The sequence below is a fragment of the Triticum dicoccoides genome, chromosome 4B, assembly GCF_002162155.2.
Source record: "Triticum dicoccoides isolate Atlit2015 ecotype Zavitan chromosome 4B, WEW_v2.0, whole genome shotgun sequence".
NCBI classification, from domain to species: domain Eukaryota; kingdom Viridiplantae; phylum Streptophyta; class Magnoliopsida; order Poales; family Poaceae; genus Triticum; species Triticum dicoccoides.
The window spans coordinates 234,642,935-234,645,485 of NC_041387.1; the positions used below are offsets into that span (position 1 = coordinate 234,642,935).

At 39.6% G+C, this 2,551-nt stretch overlaps 1 protein-coding gene across 1 annotated transcript in view; it reads right to left on the minus strand.

The window, feature by feature from the left end:
- The window catches only part of LOC119292635 (translationally-controlled tumor protein homolog), a 4,453-nt gene extending 2,300 nt beyond the window's left edge, over nucleotides 1–2,153 (minus strand). The window contains exon 1 of the mRNA XM_037571404.1: nucleotides 2,030–2,153. Coding sequence (XP_037427301.1) covers nucleotides 2,030–2,153 — 124 coding nt within the window. The remainder of the gene's footprint in view (nucleotides 1–2,029) is intronic.
- Nucleotides 2,154–2,551: the final 398 nt, after the last annotated feature.

Genomic DNA, 2,551 nt, shown 5'->3' on the forward strand with positions numbered 1-2,551 from the left:
CACGAGCATGGTGCCGCCTCTTGAGATTTCTCCCCCGAAAAAACAGAAAACCCTAACGAGCTCTGGGGGAGGCAGGGGAGTAGCGGCGGACGGCGAGAGGGGTGGGCAGAAGACGGCGTCCTCGGATTTATAGCAGCCCCGGAATAGGTGGGCTCCTTTTTTGGCCGTCCGATCTGTGGGTATGTTTCAGTTGAACGGCCCAGATGTTTGATCTGGACGTGAGAAAAGTCCAGAAAAGTGTTTGGTTCGCTGCAGGCCGTCTGATCGGGGTATCGTGGTCGGATATTCTGGTACGGACGGCTCGGGTGCGTCTGCGGTGCACGACCAGCAGGCGTTCGCGGCACGGAACCGCTAGGTGACGGCGTACCCCAAATCGTACATGCACAAAAAACTTACTGTATCTTTTTCCTAATATTTTCCCTAATCTTTCTCTAATTTTTTTCTTTCCCTAATATAAATCTCTTCCTAATTTTTTTAATCTTTCCCTATCTTTCCCTAATCTTTATCTTTATCTTTACCTAATAATAAAGAAAATTGGGTTTCTGTCGTCCGTCATGAAATTGCCCCTGAAGTTGTAAATATTTACCCGCCATGCCACCGGTAAGTCAAAAACGGTTCTTTTTTTGAGTCGCTACATCGGCCGTTTGTTGAGTTCACTAGGTATAGGTCTCGTACTAGTACAAATGCCCGTGCGTTGCACCGGGCAAAAAATGAAATATAACCTGCTCCAGTGCCACTATGCAATATTTTTTAATATAATTTTGTAAACGTCAGAAATAAGGTTGAGTATTTTTTGTAAATCAATGCTGCATAAAGGAAAAGTAAAATAGTTTGATAAACTTTTGGGTGCCAATAGAAGCAGATTCAACTAAATATTAAAGATGTGATATGAAAAACAAAGTAAATATTCATATTCTATGAAAGGTAAGTGCAATACGATTAATCTAGTAAAGTAATTTGGAATGTCGGCTTCACTAACTCTTTACCATCAACTAAATTGTGAGGAACCCATTTGTTTCACCATAAATAGAAACCAAAAAACTTTCAATCTATTAGATAAAGTAAACTAATTAGGCGGCCTAATCAAAGATGTACGTCTATATCTGTTTAGGATTCATCGAAGAACACATTTGATGCTGTTAGAAATGCTATGCAAAATAAGTTAGCAAACCGCGGTAAAAGAGACAAATAATTTGATATATTATTCAGCAGAATATAATATAAATGGATGCAGTATTCAACTTTTACCAGGTCTAACTGATAAGGTTTACCATGAGACAAACCTGAATCCTTACAGCCGCAATTAAATTTTGCACAGCTGAATTATAATACTAGTAAAACAACTATACCACCATAAGTATATTCTACCTAAACGGTTTCAATGGAGAGAACCTATACACTCAAGGATTCCTGGGAGCAAGATGCAAGGAAAAGGACTAAAATACTGGGGGTAATGAAAGTTCCAATGTATAAAAACTTGCCTTTCTCATGTTCTTTGGTAAATACATATCTTACTCGAGCAATAAAATCGTTCCTACAAAATTGAAGGTTTGAATCTTTTCCATTATTAGATGAACATACAAAAACTTGCCCGCAGGCAAGAACTGCTTAAGTGAACAGATAACTTCAAATAGTCAGCCATGAAAACAACAAAGAAAGGGAAGTAAGAAAATATAGAATTTTTTCTCAGGTAATTAAATTAAAAGGAAAATGATTCCACCAAAAGACAGAAGCATTGTCGTCCCACATACTTAAACAAAATAACTATTGCCACAAGTAGCAACACAGCCAGCAATCGCACAGCAGCAGCCAAACACACATATCAGGCTGGACATGCACCAACATCAAACAAAAAAGTAGGTTTGATGTTCATGTAAACGAAAAGGGCATTTCTTGAGATTTATTACCGCATAAGGGAGAGTGTGGCTGGCGAAGAACAGGGGCGGGGTCGTCATCTTCTCTGCACATATGCACATGAAGCAGAGTGAAGCGACGGAGAACCAATAGGGTAGGTCATGCTGGATCTGACAGGAGCAGGCGACGAAGACCAGCAGTGCAGCCACTGGCGGCGGGAACCTCCACACGCCCCTCCTCCTCGAGCTCTTAAACTGTGACTTCCTTGATCGACTCCAAACCTGCATTGAGCAGAACATCTCAGCAAAATGCAATACTGTACTCCATTAACTCAAGCAAGGAGAGAAAAAGAATATGTTCCATCAATGTTATTCTAATTTGATATTAATGAGAAATAATGTCAGAAGTACATTGGTCCTTGATTTTGTTTTCTTAGATAGGGTCTCTTGTAGGTTGTAGTAGATGTATTAAGGAACTAAAACAAATCAAGTCTGCATTTTTGTGCCAGCTGGAGACCTACTGCTTTTGTATCTTGTTGTATACAATTCAAATGATATAGAAATTATGAACTTGAGACTGAGACACCATGTAGTAGATTGGACATTGTTTTACATCAAACACATATTGAGGATTTACAACAATCTCTTGTGACAGGGCCACTAATAGCAATCGGGGAGTAATGCAACAGAAGTTCTAT